Source organism: Phasianus colchicus, chromosome Z (assembly GCF_987193195.1).
Source record: "Phasianus colchicus chromosome Z, bPhaCol1.hap1.1, whole genome shotgun sequence".
In the NCBI taxonomy this organism is placed as follows: Eukaryota; Metazoa; Chordata; class Aves; order Galliformes; family Phasianidae; genus Phasianus; species Phasianus colchicus.
In genome coordinates this window covers 71,091,094-71,114,721 of record NC_143476.1, presented here as the reverse complement: position 1 = coordinate 71,114,721, position 23,628 = coordinate 71,091,094, and the positions used below count along the sequence as shown (strand labels likewise).

The 23,628-nt window shown below is 34.8% G+C and overlaps 1 protein-coding gene across 6 annotated transcripts in view; it reads left to right on the top strand.

The window, feature by feature from the left end:
* ERBIN (erbb2 interacting protein) overlaps positions 1 to 23,628 on the top strand; it is a 106,641-nt gene that overhangs the window by 71,968 nt on the left and 11,045 nt on the right. For 3 of the 6 annotated variants that reach the window (XM_031611595.2, XM_031611597.2, XM_031611594.2), the window contains exons 8-22: positions 1,671 to 1,727; positions 4,327 to 4,390; positions 6,123 to 6,197; positions 7,448 to 7,592; positions 7,979 to 8,051; positions 8,967 to 9,096; positions 9,442 to 9,557; positions 10,506 to 10,575; positions 11,451 to 11,550; positions 11,692 to 11,813; positions 12,264 to 12,434; positions 13,149 to 13,331; positions 15,204 to 15,321; positions 18,341 to 18,524; positions 19,619 to 21,140. In XM_031611595.2, coding sequence (XP_031467455.2) covers positions 1,671 to 1,727; positions 4,327 to 4,390; positions 6,123 to 6,197; positions 7,448 to 7,592; positions 7,979 to 8,051; positions 8,967 to 9,096; positions 9,442 to 9,557; positions 10,506 to 10,575; positions 11,451 to 11,550; positions 11,692 to 11,813; positions 12,264 to 12,434; positions 13,149 to 13,331; positions 15,204 to 15,321; positions 18,341 to 18,524; positions 19,619 to 21,140 — 3,130 coding nt within the window. The remainder of the gene's footprint in view (positions 1 to 1,670; positions 1,728 to 4,326; positions 4,391 to 6,122; positions 6,198 to 7,447; positions 7,593 to 7,978; positions 8,052 to 8,966; positions 9,097 to 9,441; positions 9,558 to 10,505; positions 10,576 to 11,450; positions 11,551 to 11,691; positions 11,814 to 12,263; positions 12,435 to 13,148; positions 13,332 to 15,203; positions 15,322 to 18,340; positions 18,525 to 19,618; positions 21,141 to 23,628) is intronic. The other 3 variants (XM_031611599.2, XM_031611596.2, XM_090131182.1) reach the window with 2 other exon arrangements.

Below are 23,628 nucleotides of genomic sequence, written 5' to 3'. Positions count from 1 at the left end.
GCAGCAAGGGACATAGTTTAGTGATGGGAATCAGTTGGTCAGGTTGACAGTTAAACTTCATGATCTTGAACACCTTTTGTAACTTACTTGAAAGCTAGGAAGTTGTCCTTTCCACTTTCGTTCTAGGCAAAGCAAATAGCTTAGTAGCTTCTATGAGCTTTTGAGCAAATGTAAGAAGTATCTTCCATTTGCTTTGCTTTTTAACTGTTCTGTTTTCACATTTATTTTTTTTTTACCTCTTGTTAAAAGAAAGATATAACTCCTTGGAAACCAATGTGTTTTAAAACACAGAAAATGTATTTCTTACTGTAGAATAGTGCAAAATCAGGTCTCCAGCACTTTCTAAGTGTGGATGCTTGTGCAGCCCCCTGTGGGCCAAGTCTGAACAGGATTCAAATGCCATTTTAATCTGGATTGCTTTTGCAGCCACAGTAACATTAACACAGTTGGGGAAATATCCAGTTATTCAAGGAGGAAGGAGTTTTAAGTCTCCTGTTTTAGATACTCACCATTGAGTATTCTTTCAGTCTTGCTAAAGGTTTGATTTTTCTTTGGAAAGCTTTCAGAGAGGAGGTTCCTTTCCAGCAGTTGCTACCAGCTGGCAACTATTGCTTGCCATGCTGGACTTTATCAAGTTCTGCTCTATTTCAAGGTAGCGGTTGCATTCTTAGGTTATCTGTAGGACTGCTACTTTCAAAGGCATACAAAAATGAGATCTTGAGGTAAAAGCAAGTATTGTTTTCAGGCTTTCTATTTTTACTTAAAATATAGTTATCACACCTTAATAAGTTTTCATCTGTGTCCTTAAAACTACCTTCAGGAAAGGCTGGTCTGTTCACCAAGCTCCTTTTTCAGTCCTGGAGCTTACTATCCTGTTTTGTCTACGCAATCTGCGTATAGTTCTTGTCTTTATGAGCTTTATGTTTCACTTAACAGGGAGCCTTGTCACTTCTGTCCTAATGCAAACAAAAATCCACTGGGGACAGTATGCTGCTTTAATGTTGAGTCTGCCTTGAACTTGTCTGGGCCAAGTAATTCAGTTTGTGATTTAGAGGTTATTTATATTGCACCAAGGATTTACTCAGAGAAAGGTCAAATTACCTCCTAGGAGAAATATCAAAATGGATTAAGAAACTGACTAAAAACATAATATGAAAGGAAATCCAATACAAATTTAAAAGTTGGTTTTACCTTTTGAAAAACCACGGGTATTCCACTATTGAGGCCTTTCAGATGAAGTGCTTTGATAAATTGCCTGTATTAGAAATTTATCATCATAACTTTTGCAGAATGATGCTGCCTTTCTCCTTTTATTTCACAACTACTTTATATGAGGACAGCATATGCTGATGAATCCAATGAAATGGTTAAAGAACTGTAGGCTGAGGGAAAGGAACTGTGTTTGAGATGCAGGAAAGTGGGCAAGATCCAGTTTGTTTGCCACTAAGAAAGAACCAAACCTTAATGAAAAAAATGAATTTAAAATAACATGCAGATTTCTGTATAAAACATATTTGTATTCTTACAGGAAAATATTTAGAACTTGTTGATCTCTCTTAAAGTGTAAGTTTAGCAATATGAACAAGTTCTGAGATTGTTTTTATGGTAATACAGAGTAGTGTGTGATAATTTGTTACTTTTTTCTTTTTTTTTTCTTGTTTTTGTTACAGATTAACTAAGCTCCAGATATTGGAACTTAGAGAAAACCAGTTAAAAATATTGCCAAAGTAAGTATGCATGAAATTTATATGAAATGCTTTGGAGGGTTTCTACTGTAGGTATGCTAATAAGTTAATACATATAAAAAAGCAGACTGCAACTTAAAATTTGTAGCCAAGTAACTAGAGTAACTTCTTACAAGAAACTTTCCCTTCATAACTGCTGAAGCTAATTATCCCAACAGACTGATTGCTCTTCATACACAGAAGATTTTCTTCCCCTCCCCCCACATTTGTATTTTAAAGTTTCTGTCCATGTCTAGCTCTGTAGATTTCTGATCCCACTGTAACTCCGTTAAGTCAGAATGTGGTCTTTTCAGGACGAGTCTTAGGTATCTGGGGATATTTTTTTTGCACACAGCGTTTTAACAGCATCCTCAGAGAAGCAGCTGGGGAAACTGGGATTGTGAGAGAAGATGCTAACTGTTGTATAGTCTCTATTCAGCACACATGTTAGCAGAAACTTATATGAGTAGGCTGAGATGTGACTTTTCAGCCCTTCAAATACAACAGCCAGTTTTCCTGGCTAACTAAAATGGCACTAAACTATGTTCTGTTCAGATGCCCTTTTTGTCTGTTTAGATACCATACTGTGTCTGCTAATTAAAAAATGCTGTAACATAAATTTGGAATGAAGTATATAGTATCAGAACGTGTGAATGTAATTTTTTCAGGCATTATTCCCATTAATGTGACAGAAGTGCTCTCCTTCCTTCTTTCTGATGACACTAATTTTTGATAGAAAGAAATAACTACATGTAATTTGCGATAGTAACTGTGTAGATGAAATTTCTCTCAATGGAGAAAATGTAATTTAAACATATTGCTAATATAAGTTTTGTTTACAAAATTACTGACTATAATTGCCACAATTAACACTAATAACATGAATTATGTGCGATATTTTTTGAAAGAGTAGTTTACAGAAGTCACTCTGATTTATGCAACTTCTCTAAACCTGCTGGGACTTCTTTGTCTTGATTTCATTGTGTTCAGGGTTTCATCCTTGCTGGAAAACTGAACTGTAGCTGTCATGAGAATGTCCTCTGCAGCACCTCCTTAATGACCTACAGTACCTGCTGAGCTGCTGCCTTTATTATTCTCTTTTTCTACTCTTCTGGTTCAGTTGAGAGAGATTAAAGTTTTGGAGACTACTATACACATATAATTATGTATTTTGCTACAGTAGGCACTAGAATAATTTATTATTTGTGTAATGTACACTGAGACTCAGTTGTTTTGACCAGTGAAGTCATCTTCAACTGTTACGTCAGAATAGAAACTGATAGACAATTATAACTTAGCTAGGTTTAAAAACTGTGTTCTGAAAGGAACATGCTTTAAGTAGTCTATAAAATCACTTTTTTAAAAAAAATAATGAGATGCAGCAGTATATGCCAATATTTTTGCTATGGAAAACAGATATTGTTGTCTTATTTTCCTGTCCTCTCTCCTTTTTAATGTGTTTGTACTGACAGTTTCTTTTGGATTTATAAGGAGGGGGATGTATTTAGATAAATATTTAGCAAATCAACTAGTCTTCTTGCTGAGTTAAAAATGCACATAATTTAACATTAAATCATAAAGCACTTAGAAGTCTGGTAATCAAAATAGGTAATTCATGCCAACGTACTAAACAATATGGGAAAGCAAGCAGATGCTATTTTAAGAGAAGGTTGCTTTAACATAGTTGAAAGTATTATAAATTAGGCAAGTAGTGATGAAGGCATCTTACAAACACGTTTATATGTTTTATAGTTGAATGGATATGTTTGTTGGGTGAAACACAAAGAAACGAAGGCCTACAGTCAGTGAAGTTTATTATTATAGTGCCAACTTTATGCAAGATATGTTCTGTTCTGGCTCTGTAGTAAATGTTCTAATGTATTAAAGTGGAATGGAATAAGTGCAACTAATTTCCATTAAGGAAATAGAAATAATTTGTATAGTAATTTTGAGGAGATACTCTCTGTAGAGTCCCTAAGGTAAACATAAGCAGAGGGATATTTTGCCAAAACAGCCAAAAGAAGGAATCTTGCTCTGTCTCAGTCATTGATTTAGTCTTTGCTATCAACTGATTTAAGAGGTACTGATGTGTCATGAAATCCAGTTTAGTAATCTAGCGTCTAGTTTTAGGACTAGAGGAATAATTAGGATTCCATTCTGTGTTCCAGGCTGCTGACAAAGTTGATTCAATGTAAAATGAGACAGTGTTTGTTGTTACTGTGATTCAGCTGTGGCCTTGTCTGTTTTTGGTAATCATTAGGAAGTGATCTTTCTTTGGGGATAGCTGTGATGATTTTAACAACAGGTGAAAAGCTGAGGCAGTTGAAGACTGACTTGACTGAATATTTATCATAAAGATAACTCTATTGGTCTTTAATTATTGTAAACTAATCCATAGGTTAATTATTCTTTGTATGGCAATCACAGCATGACCATTAGTGTATGGTTAGTTGAACAGTATACAAATTTTATCTTACTTAGATACTAATTTATTTACAGAACAGCATCACTACTTAATACTGATTCAAGTAATATATTTGGATGAACACAGGAAGATTGTATTTTATTCATTCTGATTCTTATTAATCCCCTTCCCATGCAGAACCATGTCCAGACTAACTCAGCTGGAGAGACTGGACCTAGGAAGTAATGAATTCACAGAAGTGGTGAGTTTTATCTTTATTGAATAATCAATTTGTAATCATTAGGAAAATATAAAAATTGTCTCAAGGATTCTGCTATTGAGCAAATATTACTAATACCTTATGCTTCTGGTATCAGTGGTATGGAGCCCGTTTTTAAAATTGTGTGTTTTCTTTTGCATATGAGTATGTGTTTGAAAACAAAACACCGTCACATAGTGGAAATAATGTACCACTTAAATGTTAATGGTAATATATGTATGAATTATAAAAGTAACGGCTTGGCTTATAATAAATTATAAACATTTATTGCTTATCTTGTTTAGTGTTGCAGTTCCATGAAAGCTGTGCATGACTTGGCTTTTTAGTGGGTATAAGCTGTTTAGATTCAGGATGAATTATTTTAGGTTTGAATACAAAAGAAACTAAGTGAAGAAACACAACCCACAATATATGTGGTCAGGATTTTTCATTTGACATGTATCTGCTTCTGTGAGTACTTTCCCATATAAGGGAACTGAAATAGAAGAATAGTGAAATATACTGACCTATCATATGAAGTCAAACCTCTGTGTGTTACCAGTGGGTACTTCATTAACCACAGATCATAAACAAAGGAGCACTTGCCTAGCTGTGTGGCTTGTTAGATACAGAAGTGTATTTGAGGAAGTGTTCGCTGGTATTACAGTATTGAACGCTACTGCCGTATGCTCATTATAGTGTAGATATGCCTGTGAGAGCCTGAAATCAACATATGCAGGCCTATGTTATGCTGTAACAGCCAGGAAGTAAAGCCTGTGAAAGCACCTATTTGAATATATTTCTTTCTGACTACTTCATGTCTCCCAACCTTTTATTTGCAAGGGTCAACTACTGATAACTTATTTCATTAGGATCCTTTGGTAAAATTATAAAAAGGGCTAGAAATGTGTTTTTTCTTTTTTTTCTTTTTTTTTTTTTTTGCATCAAGATCTATCTAAAATGTAGTCTTCATTCACAGTTATTTAAAAAAAAAGTTTTCTATTGGAAAATTAGTTATTGGGTGCCAAGACTGCAGAAATGCATATAGTGATACTGTGGATTTACAATATAAATAAATGGAGTTCTATATTTAACTGAACTTGGTTGTAGTTGTTAGGATGCAGTACAACATGCTTTGTATTACTTTCTCAGGTGGGAGATTTAAATGGTAAACACCCATGCTGTATATGCTTTCCTATGCAGGTCTTTCTCAGATACAATAAGTTGTAATGGGACCATATCTGGTACTTCATTTTATGAATAAAATGCTTTACTTGTAATGTGCAGATACACCATTTGTTTCTCAGTTTTCTAGGTCATTATTTTGTCAATTTTGTCATTTCTGAAAAACAGCTCTTCTGGGCTAATAGGACTTAAGGATTTTTAGACTTTAGAGAAAGACTTTTAGATTTTCAGGAGAAAGAGAATTACATGCAAGATGGACTTCTTGTATGCTCTAGCTGAAAAATAGCAGTGGCTGTAAAAGATAATATTTTCTATTAAGATTTTAGTTCTATGAAGACTTCAGTAGAATGATCAAGTTTTCATCATGTTTTGTATATCTGGTATATATTTATATTTCAAAAAGTAAATTACCTGTTTTTTATCAACAAATGAAACAAATGTATGGAATAAGACATTAGTTATGTTAGTTGCAATATATGAATCACTGAAGTTTTTTTTGCCTTTCAGTATTTTTTAAATGACTATTTTAAAAAATGGTTTCCTTTTACAGCCTGAAGTGCTTGAGCAACTGAGTGGGCTAAAGGAGTTTTGGATGGATGGTAATAGACTAACACTTATTCCAGGAGTAAGTCCCCTTTTTTTGTTTTAAACATTTAGTATTCTAATTTACAGTTGTATTTGCTTTAACAGCATATATATTGAAGCTGCTGTATAATTTTAATGTTACTTAAAACCATAGGATAAATGCTGCTTAAGGCTTAACTAACCTACTTAGAAGATGTCATAGATTTTTTTGTACGCAGCCTCTTTTTCATTGAAAGTTCTGTTATCTAAAAATCATGTTCCAAATCAAGAAAGGGGTTAAAATCCTAGATCAAATCTCAATTCAAAGTTAGAACAGCCTAGTCCTTCCAAAGAAGAATTGTTTGCCTTAAAAAGCAAATGAGAATATACAGGGTAAATGTTGTGTTGCTTTTTGACTTTTTACTGGCAGTGGCTGTAAAGCAAACAATGGCAGCTGAGGATTCCATGCTGTGTGTACAAATTCCTGAGAAAACGTTCTGACATCTCTCAGTTGCTTAAGGTCCTAGTGACATGTCACTGAAGTAATAATGAACATGTGTTTGTGTTCAAGTAAACTGATGTTGGAAATTTGGGAAGCAGCTGGTATGCTTTCAGACTTAAATCATTAGCAGTCTTTGGACACGAGGCTTTCTTGTCTGATCAGTAGTCCTCTGTACTGTCTTTCTTCACTTCAGCTAATTATTCCTTGAGAAGAGTTGAGTATACTTTGAATTTTTCTACTTCATAATAAAGTATAACTTACATGTGAAAGTGACTGCACTCTCTCCCTTTTAAAGATTTTAAATGCTTGTGTGTATAAATCTTCATACGTAAATGTAATACAAGGTTTACTTTAGCATTAACAGTATAATGTACTGGTTCACTGTTACTGCTTTTGAGGTTATGTAGAATGCAACTTTATACAAAATGCAAACTTGAGCGTTAGGAGACTTAACATGGGTGGTATTATCTCCTTTTGTTACACTGTGTACGTCTGTGTTAAGTCTGTTCTAAAGCTTCTATCTCTATCTGTGGTAACCAGTCAGACAGTTGCATTTAAAACTGACCTCAGGGAAAGCTGCAGAGTAACTGTGGTGTGTTTGTGTATGTAGTAACATGTTAAGCATATGTATTAGCAGAAAAATATGTTATCATAAAGTTATGATATTCTGCATAAAATTGTTCTGTCACTGTAAATACGTTTTCTCTTTTCCTGCAGTATTACATTTCAGAGATAGTTTGTAGTCAAAGCTTCTGGCTCTTCTGTTTAGGATATGCACTTCCTAGTATATTATTTTCTATTGTTTTTAGTTCATAGGCACTTTGAAACAACTGACCTACCTGGATGTTTCTAAAAACAACATCGAAATTGTTGAAGAAGGTATTTCAGGTTGTGAAAGCCTACAAGACCTATTGTTATCCAGTAATTCACTTCAGCAACTGCCAGAGACTATTGGTTTGTATTTTTCAATTAATTCATGAACTAAAAAGTTTATGGTTTAGACACAGAACACTTAAAAATATATAAATAATATTTCAGGCCTACATGTCAAATGTTTTGAAGTTCTAGTTTTGGATAAAGCTGAATAAAACATAGTTGATAAGTAATTGTCAGCAGTGACGAAGCTTAAAACAAGTATTTCCTATGAGTAGTTTGTAGTAAGCTGGCAGATTAATTCTGTAAGCTCACCTTATTTTTTTTAGTAAATACACAGCACTACAGGAATTTGGGGGAATAGAGAAGATATATTTCGCCCCCTAATTTAGGATTAAAACTAAATTTAATGAACTCCATTGTTGTTTTTAATTTTTTATTTATTTAGTTCTTTGTTTTTTCTACAGGTTCTCTGAAGAAGGTAACAACTCTTAAAATTGATGAAAATCAGTTAATTTATTTGCCAGACTCCATAGGAGGGTATGTATTTCACCTAAATAAAATGCCACACTGCTTTTCTGTAACAGTAGTTCCTCTGTTGAATGGTTTAAATTTCTCTAATTGATTTATTTCCTTCTATATATTAATGTAATAATGAAACTGGTAGCAAATGTTTTGTATCTATTTTCTGGTTCTCAGCATGTGTATTCTTTACATATTTAAATATATTCTTTACATATTTAAATAATATGTATTGAAACCTATGTTTCCCACTCATTAATGTAGCCACCAGTCTATAAAATAAATAGAATCTGAAAGGAAACAACATGGTTACAAAGGTATGCAGCTGCCTGAAAGTGTTCTTGCCTTTATCATAGCAGCGGCCATATTAAATGTTGCAGATGATAGAACTGGTTTTAAAAGACCTGGAAATAGTAAATCTAAGCATGCACAATTATCTTTCACTAGTTTTTTAGCAGGATTTTTTAAATGTCTGCCTCCATGTTCAGCAATTTAATTTAGAAGTCCCAAATGATGACAAAAATAAATGGTTCAGAATTAAGTGCTAAACAGAACATGGATATTTGTTCCAATGTATTTTCTCCTATTGTAATTGACGTAACTTAAGTATTGCTAGAATTTACAAAATACCAACATGTCTTAACATTCACTGTTTCTTAACTCCCATTTGGCTATTTGTCCTATTCTGATTGTTTTCAGTTCCTTGACCACCTCTGAAAGCTCTTGTCTGATAACAATAACAAAATTAAAAAAAAAAAAAAGAATTTAGGCAATTAGTAAATGAGTTTTCTTGGATTCAAATTTTAGTTGGGTTTCAGTGTTCCATTTTGAATTTCATTTGCTATTGATACTGGTACCAATGTAACTTAAACTTAAAGCATTTAGCTAATGTTGGATGAACCAACCTGTAGAGCGAAATATTATTTTTTTCAGGTTAATATCAGTAGAAGAACTGGACTGCAGTTTCAATGAGATTGAAACATTGCCTTCATCTGTTGGGCAACTATCTAACATAAGGACATTTGCTGCAGATCATAACTTCTTAACACAGCTACCACCAGAGGTATGTATTTAATTATAAAACTGAAAAACAAAGTATTTTCATGGGTATTAAACCAAATAGTCGATACATATTTTATTTGGGAAACAGATTAATCATTCTTAAGTACATTTTGTGGATATGTAATGAACATGTTTACAAATATACAAATAAATCTGAAAAGTTTTTGAAGCTAGTAGTAGAAATCAGAACCAGTCTCGTTAGCACTAAAGGGATAATAGATAAAAATAAAAATAGACTAATTATACTTAACAAGGAAGATAGCTGTAGACTGGTTGTTTTAAAGTAATAATAGATTGTATATTTAGAGTTGTGAAGGTGAATTAATTCTCTGGATTCTTTTTTCAGATTGGAAATTGGAAGTATGTAACGGTATTGTTTCTGCATTCAAATAAACTTGAATTTCTCCCTGAAGAAATGGGTGACATGCAGAAATTGAAGGTCATCAACCTGAGTGACAATAGGTTTGTGAGCATATGATTAAGTAAAAATCATGTAAAATGCAATAGCATTGAGTGTATTTTAGAGTAACTGGTATCTATCACCCAGATGTAAGTAGAGCCATTTTTCTGAATGTGCAGTGCTGCCTTCTGTTACATCCCACTGTTTATAATCTGACTGCAATGCATGTATTTCATTTATTGTTTTTCCATTTCATGAAGCTGTGTTTCTTTGAATTAGGCATATGTTTGATTTAAGTACATGCATTGACATATGGCTTAGATATGCCAATGGGCATGTATTTTTCTAGGGAATTCATTTGTCTATCCTCTTAAAATTTGCATTTGATTTGTAGCTAAAAAATTAATAGCTTCCTGTGTTGCATATAAGGGACACAAAACAGAAGTGTCACAGTATATGATAAAACGCATGTGCTGGGGAAGAAGGAGGAAAGAAATGTTTTTAATTAAAGCTGGTCAATAAAAACTGGCAAAATGTGTTTTTCGATTCATCAGTTTGCAGAATTGTAATGCATTGGGAGAGATAAATTTGAACTCTCCGTTCTGTTCTCTAAATCAAATTTCTTTGTACTCTACCCTAAACTTGATTTTATTCACCCTTAAAAATAAAAGAATTAAAAAAATTTTTTAAAAACCCACAATTTTAAGTGTGACCCTTTTTTCTTAGTTTTAGTGCATGTGTATATTGAAGGATAAAATTGTTGAGGATTTTTCTAATTAAAGTATAAAAATAAATAGTACTGATCTTAAGTTCAGTAATTGATTTATATGCAGTGCTAATGGTTGTCTTAAAAATTGTATTCAGGTCATTGATATGAGATAAATTCAGTTTACCTTGTCTCATTTTTGGTGAAGTAGGCAGAAATGCATATTTTTTTAAAAAAAGCCCTTTAACTGTCAAGACATAGTATTGATAAGTGTGTTTTCATAAACTTTTACTGTAATTTGCAGGCTGAAGAATTTGCCGTTTACCTTTACAAAACTGCAACAGCTCACTGCCATGTGGCTATCGGACAATCAGGTAAAATATTCCAGGAGAAAAATTACAGATTGATGGTTGACTGTATTCCTAATTGATAAGTGATCTTTTGAATATTAAGTGCTTTGTATGTGCACAAGTACTTCCTTGGCATTTTGTCCATTCTCTCAAAATAAACAATACTGGGTCTCCCTTACTTTAGAGATTATCTGGCAAAGCTTTCATACGAAACACAATTTAACAGATGTTGGAATTTCTTATTTGTTATCTCTTAAACAAGAAAGGTGGTATTTGATAAGTAGTTAATACATATATGTATACAGTGCTGTGGTTGCACCACTGTAGAAAATTTGCATAGCCTTTTTTGTGCTAGGTTGCTTGCCCTACATTTGAACTTTGTGGCTTTGTGTCCATATTTCAAGCTATTGAGAAGTAACTTGTATACTCGTGCCTTCTTTTGTTCCTCTATACCAATTTCCTGTATGGCACTAAGGTTTGCAGGGCTTCCAGAAATTCTTTGATCTCAAGCATGGTATACTGAAAGATTTCTAAAGAGTGTTATCAGTGTGATATCAATATTAAAAAAAATAAAAATAAAAAAATTGAGTACAAAATTTTACTTTATATGGCTGTTCACAGGTGTAAATGACTAAGTATATCTGTGTATCCCAAATCAGCTTACTTTTCGACAATAATAAGTCCTAGAAAAAGTGTTATTTTTTTTTAATATCCTGTTTATTCTCTTGAATTTGTTTTTTCCATTCCCAAGAAAATCATCTATTGACATATATTAACAACTTCATTCTCTGAAAATTATTCAGACTGCTCTGCCTTACATTCTGTAAGTTATGTAGATAATCTTTACTTTGTACATGCATATGTTTTCTTACTGTATTTTTCTTTGATTTGCTTCTTAGTCTAAACCACTTATCCCCCTTCAAAAAGAAGCCGACCCTGACACACAGAAAACTGTGCTTACAAATTACATGTTCCCCCAGCAACCAAGGACTGAGGATGGTAAGGATTTCTTTTTCAACTTACAGCATCATTAATTTGTTAGCTTTTCAAGTATAAATAAAAAAATGCTATCCAGGAAAAAGAGGACTTTTATTTTGTGTAATGTATCCTATTCTTATAAGTGTTTGTTTTTTTCTTTAGTTATGTTCATATCTGACAATGAAAGCTTCAATCCATCTTTGTGGGAAGAACAGAGGAAACAGCGTGCTCAGGTGGCATTTGAGTGTGATGAAGACAAAGATGAGAGAGAGGCACCACCTCGGGTCAGTATTTAATTTATTTTTTACTACTGGTATTTCTCTAATTTATTTTTTACTACTGATGTTTCTCTCTCTCTCTCTCTTCTTCCCATTCACATTCCTGACTCCCATTCTTTTTATTCCTTTGACTACGGACTTAGCTCTGCTGAAGAAATCAAGACTTCATTTATTAGTTTAAGAGCATCAAACTGGACTATTTTTTTTCCTCATCATTAAAATAGAGCACATAATTATAAAATTGCTGGACTGTAGCTGGTACAGGAGAAGGATAGTTGGGAAATAATCGTTAATTCTGATTTTTATTTAAATGTATTACAGTTGTCATTACTCTGTCTGGTTGGTATCAGCAGACAAATTTAAAGCAAAAATAATTGATTTGTAATTTTGCTTGGTTTTCTAAAATTATGTTAATCTAGGTAGATTCAAACAGAATGATGCTTTTGTATTACACAGGAAGGCAATCTGAAGAGGTATCCTACTCCATATCCTGATGAGCTGAAGAATATGGTCAAAACAGTCCAGACAATTGTACATAGGCTGAAGGATGAAGAGTCTACTGAAGATGTTGCCAAGGAATCAAAACGAGAAAGCCAGACAGTTTCTGTAAAAGACGTGGGGGTAAAGGTTAGATACAATATTATCTTCTGACTTCACTGAAACTTCCAAATATCTAGATTGCCATTAACTCTCTTCAGTTCTTCTCTCTCCTCATTAATACTCTGCATTAAAGAGTGGGGATTACCTCTTCATCATCTTAAGAATCACAGAATGTCAGGTTTGGAAAAGACCTTGACAATCATCTAGTCCAACCCCCCTGTCGGAGCAGGAGCGCTTAGATCAGGTCACACAGGAAACAGCCAAGCGAGTTCTGAATGTCTGCGGTAAAGGAGACCTTTCAGCTTCTCTGGGCAGCCTGTTCCAGTGTTCTATACCCTCACCATGAAGAAGTCTGCAATAAATGTCTGCTTGGTACTAGCAATTTTCCTCTTAACACTGAAAATGAAGATGTAGTGTAATAGGTGGTAGGACTGTTTGGCATGTCTTTGCTCACTTGTCTTATTGTAGATACTCTTGGCTTTTTTTTTTTTTTTAATTTAACTGAAAGTTTAATGTTATGAATTGACTCCAGTAGGGATGAGAGTGAAACCAATTGGAAAAGGGCGAGGACTACGACTGAACAGTCTAGAGAGGTTTCTTTCTACCTCGTGTATTTCATACTTGCTCATTTCAAATATCTATTTCATAGTTTCCCATAATATGTAATGTTAATTCTTAATATCATATGTTACTGAAAAGGGTTTCAAAATGTTTTCTGTACAAATGTTCTTAATCCTGTAGACTTCCGAAATTGTTCCAATGAAGAATAAGGCTGATGAGAGAAAGCAGTATTCAGCAGGAAGCTCTGTGCAGAAGCCTACTGAACCAGAAGCTGAGCACTGCACTGCAAATTCGCAGATGGCTGCACTTGTTAAAACCTTGCAGAACACAAAAAAAATTGTTAACCATGAAGACACGCTTGAGGTGAGGCATTGTGATGAACATTATAGCAGTCAAAGAGTTGTGCTGGTGTTGCATCAGACTTGTTTCTGAGAGAAATGAAAATTTATGTTGACAAAAGCAGAAAATTTCTATTCATAAGCACTGTTAGTACAGAAGGGTTTGTAATGCAATATTATTCTCACTTTACCTATATTATGAGTGCAAGTTGAAAAATGTAACAGAAAGCTCATAATGAAACTGTAGATATTTAAAGAAAAATAAGCCAAGCTCAAAAATTGATCTAAGTACTAAGCTCTGGAAAAGATTCTTTCTTAAATAGAATTTTCCGGTTTCCAATTGATTTTCAGCACATTGGTAAATAATTGATTGTGATTGTCACTGAAATGTCAGAATACCTTGTCAGTAGGAATAAGCAAAATCTTGAGTATACAAGTGACTGTGCCTGTTCAAATTTCAAATAACAAGTGGGCTTAAAAATATGTTTTCATATGTATTTAGTAGTAAAATGTCTTAAATATGACTTCTTTTACAGAAATCAGACACTTAGACTTTCTGAACTCTTTGTACATCTGTGACAAATGTATCTATTTTTAAATTTAGAACATGTTTCAGCATTAATAACATTTTGGAGCTTGTCAGTTAATTACTTGTCAATCACAACATGTAAAATGTTTTTTTTTTCTCAGTACTTTCATGAACTGATTATTTTTTGTGTGTGTTGTGCAAGCACTGGAGCTTGCATTTATCATGTGATTAAGAGACTTTATGGCAAGCCATTGTGGCTGTTGCTGGGTCTTTTCCCCCCTTGGATGTTCCTGCTACTATATGCTTTCTGAAAATACTGATTCTGACAATTCTCTGCAGTTCAAAAAAACAAAAACAAAAAACAAACAAACAAAAAACAAAACAAAACAAAAACCCCACAACCCCACAAAAAAAACCCTATTTGTCTAGCAGTGGCAGTCATACTTTAAACCTGGCTGTATGCCAGTAGGGAAATCAGGCAGTAGTATGTAGTCAACTGTCGATACTAAATTCCTTACTTCCTTACAGTAACTTGCTAGTAACTTTGTCTCAATCCACATAACTTCATATGCATAAAAGCTTTTCCTTTCAATGCTAATTACACTTGTTGTATGTCACACTGAGGGGGAAGGGCAATATGGCAGAGGTAGCGAAGAGGTTATCTGTTCTTGTTACAGAGGAACAGGATTGTTATAAACTTGGTCACAACATGTTTGCTACTTCTCACTCAGTTTTACTGTCCTCTACTGTAGTCCAAAAAAACTGGTCAGGTAGTTAGCCCCATGGAATTGATGGTATTGTATTTTGTAAAGATATTTTTTTCATTACAGAGAATATTAATGAAAAAAAAATTGTATTCTTGAAGATGACAAGAGCATATGGGCCAGGCAATAGAATTCTGAATCTGTTGCATGGCTGTTCTTGCAGGCAGCCTTGTCAGTTTATCTCTTTCAGAACTGCACTGAGATCCATCTGATGGTTAGGATCCAGTGATTTCTAGCCTAGATCTATTCAGCATCATTTATTCTTAAATACCTTCTCTTCCATCTGAAAGTTTACCCCAGTGTAAATTTCAAAATGAAAACCTAAGCTGAAGTAATCACCAATGATAACCATCATTCCCATTGAGTTCATCGCACACAAAGCAAATGTGTATGTGCTGATTGATATGCTGAATGATAATTCAATGGTAAAAGTTACTAAATTCATTGGATTTGTACTACACAGTTGCTATGTTAGGTCTGTGCTTCTTCACTACTGTGTTTACCTTCACTGTTTATTAGATAGGGTGATGGTTTAGATCAGTTTTACTTAACCTTTAATCATTTATTTAAAGTGCTCTCTATATAAAACTGTTTCTTCCTTTAGCAGGAGTCAGAAGAACTCTCTTCTGATGAAGAGATGAAAATGGCAGAAATGCGACCACCACTGATAGAAACTTCCATCAACCAACCAAAAGTGGTAGCTCTTAGCAACAATAAAAAAGGTTAGATATTATCCTTGACTCAAAATGCCTAGTTTTCCCATTTAAATTATGTAAAAGGTGGTTACATGTGTCTGTTAGTGGAAAGATGACCAATTCTCTAGTTCAGCAATTAATTTGTTGTAAACAGAGAGTCTCATGGGAGAAGTCTTGACTGGAAGCCATCTTGGCCATAGTGACAATGAAGAAGTTGAGTGAAAGGTGGAAAACTACCACCAAAACTTCAATCCTGGATGTGGGAAGAGCAGGCTTAAGACTGTTCAGAGAACTAGTTGGTGAAGTCCTTTGGGGGATTGCTTTTGACAACAGTGGGATCCATCAGTGCAGGTCACTTTTTAAGCATTACCTCCTAAGAGCACAAGAGCAGGCCATTCCAAATGCTGGAAATCAAACAAGCGAAGCAGAAGGCTGGCTTAGCTTAGCAGGGACTGTCATCTTGAACTTAGGTAGAAAAAGAAAATGTATGGCCACTGGAAGCAAGGTGAGGCAGCATGGGACAACTACAGTGATACTGTTAGCCATTGTAGGGAGAAAATTCTTGTGGCTAAAGCTCACGGTTGAAGCTGGTAAGTATTGTGGTGGATAAAAACAGTGGCTACTTTGAAATACATTAAGATACAGACTGGGGGACAAGAAGCTGGAGAGCAGCCCCACGGAAATGTGTCTGGGATTGTGGTTGATGGCAAGTTGAATCTGGGTCAGCAATATGCCAGACAGCCCAAAGGGCCAAAGCACTCTGTGATGCACCAGGTCCAGCATTTCCACCGTGGGAAGGGATTGTCCTGCTTTGCTCTCCACTGTGCAGCCTCACCTTGAGCTTTGTGTGCAGTTGTGGACCCACAGTATTAGAAGGGTACAGAACTATTATAGCATCCAAAAGAGGGCAACAAAGGTGGAAAAGAATCTAGAAGTTAAGATGTATGAGGTTCAGCCCAAAGAAGGATGAGGCCTTATGGTGGCCTACCACTTCTTCATGAGAAGAGCAGAGGAGCAGGTGCCCATCTCTTCTTTCTGGTCACAGCAACAGGACCTGAGGGAAGGGCATGGAGCTGTGTTAGAGGAGGGTCAGGTTGGGGATTAGGAAGAAGTTAATCCAGAGAATGGCTGGGCATTGAAACAGGATCCCCATGCAGCATTCATGGCCCAGGCTGCCGGAGTTCAAGAGGCATTTGGACAGTGCTCTCAGACATAGGATTTGAATTTTGGGTGTTCCCATGTGGAGCCAGGAGTTGGACTTAATGATGCTTGTGGTCCTCTTCAAACTTGGTATATTCTTTTGATTCTATGAATAGAGGAAAGAGTCTTGTTGTATCTTGAATATGATTGAGAAAGCTGTGCTGACATTCCCATTTTGTTAATCAGTTTAAAGTCAAAGGGGAAGAAAAATGTTTTGTGGTTTGGAGAACTGTTAGCCTGAGTACCCTCTCAATAGAGAATTGCAGAAAATGGTATGTGCCTTGGAAACGTTCCATATTTACTTCTTCTCCCACAATTTGTTGATTATTGCTGCTGTTGTTGGCAGCAATGTCACTTGTTTCTCAGAGAAGCTGTGCTATCTTCCTAAGTTTTAAGAATAAACTTGTTCCAGTTTTTATTTTTTTCAGAATTACCTTACTCTTTTATTATTCTTTCCTCTCAAAAGAAACATCTGATCATTGTTTTTGTTAACTAAGATACTAAGTTTTGTTACTTCTCTGAAAGATAATTTCAGTCTGGATAACCATTTCCATTGGAGGAAACTAAATTTTTAAGTCTGAGAGCTAATTGTATTTTATTCCGTATGATGTCCCCAGTCCAGTACTTTCCAGAAAAAAAAAAAAGCTCTTCTGGCTGTTGTATGTAAGAGGATAAGATTTTTTTTTGAGGATAGATGAAGGAAAAGCCACTGAGGCAGCCAGAAAAGTCTGCTGAGCATTTGAAATGGATAAGTAAATTCTTTTATCAGAGGATGATGGAATAGTTTGCTCAGAGAAGTTGCCCTGTCACTGGAGGCATTCAAGGCCAGGTTGGCTTTTGGCAATTTGAGCTGTTGGATGGCAACTCTGTCTATGGTGGGGGAGTTGGAAAGAGGTGACCTCCAGGGTTTTGTCCAACTCCATCCACTTTATGATTCTGTGGAAAAAACTGGTGTTTATTAATGTTGTCTTTGGGCTCTTATACCTAGCTGAAAAGTCAAAACTTCTCTCATCTCTGTAGCTAAAAGTTGGTTTCTCAAATAGTATGCTTTTAGCACCCATATGTGTCTAGAAGCAAAAAAAAAATAATAATAAAAAAAAAGTTTTCATTTGTACACTTATGTTTGCTCATGTCAGAATCACAGCTGGCTTGAAGTCTTGCATATCAATTATTTTTGTATGGATACAGTTTTTAAGTGTGCATACCTTAATCAGTATAGACAAGTAATTCTGAAAATGTCCTATGTGATCTGTGAAGTATGGGAATACATTGCATCCCAGCCATGCAGAAGAACACCTTTCTTTTACATTTGTAAAACTATATACATCTTCAGTGATCTAATTCTTTTCCATACTGTTTGGTGCACTAAATAGCTATTTAACAATGATTTAACGTTAAAAAGCTAGAAATGTGTGAGCTTTAAAAATCCTGTATTTGAAGCAGCGTACTTTGTTTTCATTGGGGCTAATAGACTAATGCAACTGAAAACTTTGGCATTATTGTAGAAGCAATGAAAATTTTAAGGATATAATTTGATGGATATGTTTGGGAAATAATACGTAATGCAACACTAGTTTATGCCAAGGAAACTCAGCAAAATTAGATTTAACAGGTGAGTACTGTTTATGTTGAACCAAATATTTCAGAAGTAATAGGAACTATTGCCAGCAGACTTCTGTGAATTTATAAAAAGTTTGTAAAGGTATTACTGGAAATTAATATATAAGATAGTAAGTATTATTGAGAAACAATGTATGATTTCTAAATACTGTGATTTAAAGATGTTAAATGGCTGTTAAGCATATTTCTGTGTCTATAACTAAATTGTCATTGTTTTTTGTTACAGATGAGTCAAAGGATGCTGATTCCTTATCAGATGAAGCTACCCATAACAGTAATCAAAATAACAGCAATTGTTCCTCTCCTTCTCGAATGTCAGATTCCGTTTCCTTAAATACTGATAGCAGCCAAGATATTTCTCTCTGTTCTCCAGACAAAGAAACACATGCTGCTGTTTTATCCAAGATCAGGTTTGTAAAACACTGTATCAAACTAAGCAAAACATTATTCAATCTTTCAAATTACATGTCTATTAGTTTAATTAATCATTCATTAAATAGTCTTAAGTTTTAATATTTCAAAATAATTTTAAGTAATGAAATAGTCTTTTAAGAAAAAAGCAATGAAAAAAACCAGGACAAATTTGGAGACCAATTTTGGTATGAAAGATATGATTCCATGTCTTGTTATAGCAGGGTATAATAATTTCATCCTTAACTTCTGCTATCCCTGCAAAATACTTCCAGTATAACATTTTAAAAGCTCTATTTTTATTTGCATAGTGTTGAAAATATTGAAGATCCATTTGATTGCTAACATAATTATTAAAAAGCTTTTAGGATCTCTTGAAGAATGGATTTTAAAGATTTGATTTTGTGTGTGTGTGTGTGTGTGTGTCAATGAAAGCAAGAATTTTGCTTACAGTTGGCTTGGATCTTGGTGGTGTTTTATAAGAAACTTAAGTTACAGTTGCTTTATACTTTTTAACATTTTTGAACTACCCTTAATTATTCTTGTGGAAGTTAAGTAATCTTATGTAGGGATAGATGATAGCAGATATATCTGCCTTAAAGCAGTTTTAGATCACTCAAGAAAGGAAGAGGTTGCAATGCAATAATAATGAACTGCTTACCCCTTTCCAAGGACCAGAGCTTGCTAAACACTCAGGAGAAGGTAACATCCAAGTAGAGATCCTTCACTTGTGCTACCAGCCCTTAAATGTGGTTAGGAAAGGGTGGAATCAGGGTCTACCCCTTCATGTTGCACAAGTGAATTGCTTCCACCTGTGCTCCCAGGGCTGGCTGTGTCCCTTCAACAGGTGCTCAATCATTGGTTCAGGCCCTGACCTAACAGTTCCCATACACTGTCTGAAATCAGAACATGATGCTAACCAGCAAAGCAAACTCTCTGAATAACGTATTTTTGTAATGGTAAGATAGCAAATCATAAATTCATTTGTAAATTGGTCTTTGTCCTGCATTGTGTTGCACATCAGTTTTTCTAAATTTTCTTGAATATCTTAAATCCCTTATGAATATTGTTTATGAGTTATCTTTTCTTGCAGGCGAGAAGATGAAAATTTGAATAATGTTTTGCAAAATGGAGGTGAAGTGAACATTACTGCAGAAGAAGAAATAAATGTGCAGGAGAAAGTTACAAATCTGTCTGAATATGAACTGAGCATTGAAGAAAGAATGGGTCTAATAGGAAAAGGTGTGGATCTAAGTAGTCCTACAGAGGAGACTCACAAATTAGACCAAATAAACATGAATATCAATAAACTGGTTAGTGAAGAGGCAGTGCCAGTTCCCATAGAAAGAGTAAAACCACAGGAAGTAGTGTCAGTAAAGGGCTTGATGAATAATGTTATGAAAGAAGGTGAGCACTTGGAAAATGGAAATAGGTATCCTATAAATAAAGTAAATGGACATCCTGAGGAATCAGTACAGTCTCCCAGTAAAGATGAACTACTGAGAAGCACTACAGTTGATGGCAACTCTTCCACTGAGCTGTCTGTTTCACGGAGCACTGAAGATCTGTCACCACAGAGAAGTGGTACTGTGATGAAGTCTCACAGCATCACCAGTATGGACCCTGGTGGTCTGAAAGTCTATGATATTGTCAGTGACAGTGGATCTCCACAGCCAAACTCAGTGGTAAAATCTTCATCTGGTAATGCAGATGGGAAAAACATAGTCAGGAGTAAATCTGCTACTCTTCTATATGATCAGCCTTTGCAAGTTTTTCCTGGATCATCATCATCATCTGATTTAATATCATCTACAAAAACTCCATTCAAGTTGGACTCAAATCACAATCCTGAAGGTGCTAATGTAGTGAGAGGATCAGTGCCAGGAGGTCCACAGATGTTTTCCACTCCCCAGTATAATATTCAGTACAGCAGCAGTACAACAGCAAAAGACACCCTGTGGCCCCAGAAACAAGGCACTCAAGTAGAACAAAGCAGCTTACCTCCTTCACGTCTGCTGAGGTCTGACAGCACAGAAGCACCTAGCTATGTAAAACATTCTGCCAATATGAATTTCTCCAATCACAACAATGTCCGTGCCACTGCTGCATATAGCACTCATCAGAGAATGACTGGTAGACATATAGACATGTGGGCTGTTCCACCAAATGATAGATTTCTCCCTGGAGCAACAAGGCACACTCTTCAAAGACAGAGCAGTGTATCCTCTGCTGCTTCTGTAAATGTTGGTGATGCTGGACCTTCAAGGCGGGCCCAGGTTCCTGAAGGGGATTATTTAACGTACAGAGATTTGCATTCAATGGGAAGAGCTGCACCAGTAATGACTGGGCAGCAGAGACCTCTTTCTGCCAGGACGTACAGCATTGATGGTCCAAATGTACCTCGGCCACAGAGTGCTCGTCCATCAGTGAATGAAATACCAGAAAGAACTATGTCAGTTAGTGACTTTAATTACTCTCGGACTAGCCCTTCAAAGAGATCAAATCCAAGAGTTAACTCCGAGCACTCCTTGTTAGACCCTACAGGAAAAAGTAAAGTCCCTCATGACTGGAGGGAACAGGTGCTGCGACATATTGAGGCTAAAAAGCTAGAAAAGGTAAAAATAATTTTATTTTTTCTACTTTTATGTAATCTAGGCATGATGTGAGTTAAACATCTGTGTTTTGAGCAGCTTTTAATTACCAGTGAAATTATATTTCTTTTAAAAGGTAAACATGTTTATGATAAATATCTGAAAAACAGTCTCTACGTGAAATGTTTCCCTGTAGAAAAAGGTCCCTGTTGCTTTTACATCATACTTGCCAGTTTAGTCCAATTACCTTTAAATACATCATGTCCTGTTGACCTTCTGTACTGCAAGTCCAGCTCCTTTAGGTCAGGTAATTTTTGTTGTTAATATAGCATTGTCTTCATGTTATAATATTCTGTTACCTTTCTTGAGCTTTCTCTTTTGCATTTTTTCCCTATTTCTTCACTTCAAGAACAAGGAAAAGAACATCAGTAAAATGTATTTGGTAGTATAGGTCTACAGCTTCAAATGCTGAGGAGCTGAAAAAATATACAGTTAACATTTATTTGCCTCCAAGCCAGTTGTCTTTTGAAGTTGGATATTTGACAGACTGTTGAATGAATATTTATAACTGAGAGCACATAAAAATCTTGTTCATTTCAGGAAATCGCAGGAGATTTTGATATAACTAGAGATGATGAACAGGATTCTTTATGTACCTTAATGCTATAAAAAATTTGAGCTGACATGGAAATGTGAACAGTATGCATCTTCAAAGAAATTGGGTAGAGACTGGGAGAATGTAATATGGTATACTATCCAGCAGAACCACTGTAAAATCACATAACTAAATATTGACCAGGATATCATCAGCCTGATTCTGTTTCCTTGGAAGGGAAGTGAATTTGGTTTTAATTTGCATAATTCCTAATTATAAAAAGAGATGTTTGTTTTCAAAATCTGCATAACGGCCACAGCTGTTCCTGTGATCCATTTTGAGTCACATAGAACAAGATATTTTAAGGCAAAGTATTATGCTGAGGTGTGGTGGACCCTTTGTCCTACAAGGTTGTCACAGACGTCACAATGTTCCAATCCTAATCAAAGGTGAATATAATATTCTAGTCTTGAATTCCCCTGGATGCATATATCTAATCTAAAACCAAACAATGGAAAATGAAAAAATTGCACAATGCTTAAGTGTAGAGGAAAACTTCACTGCACTGCTAAAGCTATTTGGTTTTAGTTCATTCTTACACTGTCTGTGTTTCACATGTTAGGAATGATGTTTAATACATCAAATGAAAACTGCCCAGGTATCATAGAAATTTAGTCACATTGATTTAATACCCTTTATATCTGTTCATATTTTTTCTTCCATGCTTTTCATGTAAACCTTAATTATTGTTTCTTACTAGAAGGATATGAAATAGTTGCTCCTGGGTTTTTAGCTGTGCATCTATCTAACATATATTAATAGTGTGCCTTTTGTGTGCGTGCTTCTTTTATTCTGGCCTTAAAGCATTTTAAAGAAGATTTTACTAAGCAGTATAAGACTTAGGAGTTTAAAGGTAAATACACATATAATTATCTACTTTATATTTTCTGGGATATTATTGACTTGAAAAAAAAAAAAAAAACCACCAAAAAAAAACTTTGAGAAATGCAGATATAATCCTATATGGCAACTGGCAAATATGATAACGTAAAAATTCTAGAAATTCACTGGCTATTTCTTTGTTCTTTTAAAATAATGGTTTCAGGTATGATTGTACTTAAAATTAATGTGGGAGCTTAATCTACAGAACAGACTTCTGAAGTGTTATGAAGTCTGAAAAAAAAATCAGTATTTACTTGAAGAAGTGAATAGTTCATTTAAAGAACAAACAGTTACTGGAAATTGCTTTGACAAAACTCGTGGATTTATAATGCTGTTTCCCTTTTTTTCAAAGTATAAGACATGGCACTGATAAATCAAGTATACAAAATTAAGCGTTATGATGAATATTTAATTCATATCTTTGTGCCTGTTGTTGTGCACAGCAATCTGGGTTAATAATCTTAATTTCCTTTGACTCTTTTGAGTCTGCTATTGAATTAATTGCTTTTTAAATTTTTATCCAATACTTACTACAAAAAAGTATGTGAAGAATGTGTGGTGGTTTTGACTTGTTGAGGGGTGTGTTATGATGATGGTGCTTAGGCTTTTATTTCTTGTTCTTTTGGTTTGGGTTGTTTCATTTTTTTTGTTTGTTTCTTTTTTTCTTTTCTTTTTTTCTTTTCTTTTTTTTTTCTTTTTTTTTTTTTTGTGTGTGTGTGTGTGTGTTTGGAGGGGAGTGGTGGTGAGTGAGGCTCCTGGACTGCGTGTTTGCTTGGTTTCTATAAAATTTAGTAACAATGTTGAGATAGGGAAAGGCTTCTTGGGCAAAATTGGAAATTTGTCATATTTATCAGATCTTTTAACCTCATTCAGGTGAAAGGAAACTTTCAAGAATTTAGTTTGCATGAGGAGAGGTATAAGAACATTTTAAGTCCTGCAAAGATATTAATAGCAGATTCTATCCAAGTAAACAGA